General features: G+C 53.8%; 1 protein-coding gene across 1 annotated transcript; it reads left to right on the top strand.

The window, feature by feature from the left end:
• Positions 1-1845: 1845 nt before the first annotated feature.
• Positions 1846-2407, top strand: PHACADRAFT_202163 (uncharacterized protein; the record flags this gene model as incomplete). The annotated part of the gene is made up of 3 exons (XM_007402405.1): positions 1846-1974; positions 2028-2219; positions 2276-2407. Coding segments are annotated over 3 exons (453 nt in total), but the record flags the coding sequence as incomplete, so codon positions are not given.
• Positions 2408-2426: the final 19 nt, after the last annotated feature.

The following is a 2426-nucleotide window of genomic DNA, read 5'->3' as shown; positions in this document are numbered from 1 at the left end:
CTCTCCATATGTTCTTTCAGATGTCCTGAAATGCGCCACAAAGTCTCCTGAAACATCAACTCTTTGTCGTACTGAAATGTAACCATATTCAGTCATTTCTAGTGATGTGCGGGCCCGGCTTGGGCTCAAAGCCCAGGCTTGGGCTTGTGGCGACATCAAGCCAAGCCCTGAGCCCGAGCCGAGCCCGAGCCCGGCCCAAGCCTTGGGCTTAAGCCCGGGCTTGCTCACAATACAACGAGTGTTCCGGTGCTATCAAAAGGGAATGTATTTGGGTGTAGTAGATTAATACTGCATGTACTCACTAAATTATAACCTCCAGAAGATTTACACCTGCGGAACAAGTCGAGTTGCAGCAAAGTCCACAAGCATGCACTGTCAGCAGGCACCAGATGGTGACGCACAATCGTGCTCGGCGAGAGCCGTTACATCTAGAATATCTACATTTTGTCTTCTATGTACATATTAGGTCGCTCTCTCCTTATTCTGAACTCAGGGAACAGTAACGGAGCCAGCACACCCAAGCCTGGGCTTCCGGGCCAGGCTTGGGCTTGACTGTGCTCCGAGCCTGGCCTTGAGCCCGCTGCCAGGCTTGACTCGGGCCAGGCTTTTTGGGCCGGGCTTGGCGGGCTTGCAGGCTTTGAGGCCCGGCCCGCACATCACTAGTCATTTCAGGTTCATTTCAGGCTACACAAAATTTATCATTTTCCTTGCACCGCAAATGGCTACAAAAGTGGTAGCAAATTTATCATTTTGGGGCGCCGGAAAGCCACGGTCAAGTCTCCGAAAATGATACAGTTCTGATGGCTTGACCTGGACATTTCAGGTGATTTGAAATCAGCTCATGCCCGTAGTGTCAGGTCCTCAGTATCTAACTTCTCGTGTGAATGCGCCAACATGCACGCCCTTTCCCGCACGCAGTGGTCACTCAATGCTGCGACAACATACATGGCGCATAGAGGCATGGCGCATGCTTCGAGAGCCCGAACCTTTGTCCCATTGTATTGGTATCATCGCCACAAAGGACCTGATGCGCCAGTTGATGCGCTCCGCCAGGGCACGTGTCTCCCGCCACTTCCGCCGGGCGTCTACGCGGAACGCGTACTCTTATCGCATCTCTACTCTGACTTTCCGTCCTTTGCTACGTTGGCCGATTTTCAACTCCTATGGCTCACCGAAGAAATATATCGTTGGATTGTCCCCTGACTGCAATGCCAGAAGTCAGTCTCAGCCTGCACCGGCAAGGTTGAATTTCCGAGGTTTGTTGGCGACCTCCCGATGCTCGCAGTCTCATCGCAGCCGCATACCTTTCCAGATTCATTCTCTGCAGTCCATTCGGACTTAACTCTTTGATGACCTTTGTGGCGCGACGTGCGTGTCAGCTTGCATGCCAACATCCACTTTGCGCCCAAACAACCTTCGTACCAGACGTCTTTGTATCCCGCGCTCACCTGTAGCTCGACAACCGCACGTGGAACAAAGCCTTTCGTTGGTATTTGGATATTTGAGACGGTATTATTGAGCGTTTTTGAGACTGAGGACGGCGCATTGCTCGGTACGTCGTCGGCTGTTATAAGTCATGACTCGCGCAGGACTCACCACAGATTCCCCATCAGACCTAGCAAGCATCTGGTTTGAGTCGTCTCCAGAAGACAATATCGCGAATATCTATGCGAGCGCCGATGCTGCCGAGCGCAAGCTTAAGCTTCGAGGCCATTTGCGTACATCGAAGGTATCGCTTCCTAAGCCGCGTTCGATAGCGCGCAAAACGTCGGAATATACCCACCCAAATGCTTTGGTTTTAGCCGTAGGCCCTCAGCCAACCAGAAATCTAGCCGATGGGCGGCCATGAACTCGGAAATCAGGGAGGAAGGCGGCAGAGGGCGCGACATTCTCAAGGTGAATCCACGCCTTATGTTACGACGCATGCCGCTAACCGCAGCACCCCAAGCCCGTCAAACACAGCGCAAGGACGTGGTACGCATTATTTTTGAGTACACATTTCCCGTCTGTGCCGATGCAACAACCAGTCGAAAACATCGAAGTCAACTGCAGATCTGAAAGTCGCTGGATGGGTCATGCGGGCGGTCGCCCAGGATGCGCCGGTGCGCCCAGTGACCCAGGCTCTCGAATGGGGCCGTCTGCGTGGCATAGAGCGGTCTAGAGTGAGCGTGGGAGTCATTTTTTGGAGAGGGATGCTTGCAGTTGGAATGCGCCGTCAGGTTCGTAATCACCTCCGCTAGTATTGTGCTCAAACCCGCCAACTCATGCCCACCAGCTCGCTCCGTACGATGGGAAGACGCAAGTGGCAGAAGGCTTGTGGACGGGCCAATTCCTCGACGTGGCTCCGCCGTCGAGCACGCCGGGAAGCTTCGCAATCCGTACGCTATCGCGCGACCCCGGCTCAGTCGTAGACGAAGATCTCGCAC

Source organism: Phanerochaete carnosa, assembly GCF_000300595.1.
Source record: "Phanerochaete carnosa HHB-10118-sp unplaced genomic scaffold PHACAscaffold_144, whole genome shotgun sequence".
Taxonomy (NCBI): domain Eukaryota; kingdom Fungi; phylum Basidiomycota; class Agaricomycetes; order Polyporales; family Phanerochaetaceae; genus Phanerochaete; species Phanerochaete carnosa.
This window is presented reverse-complemented; position numbering and strand designations above follow the sequence as displayed.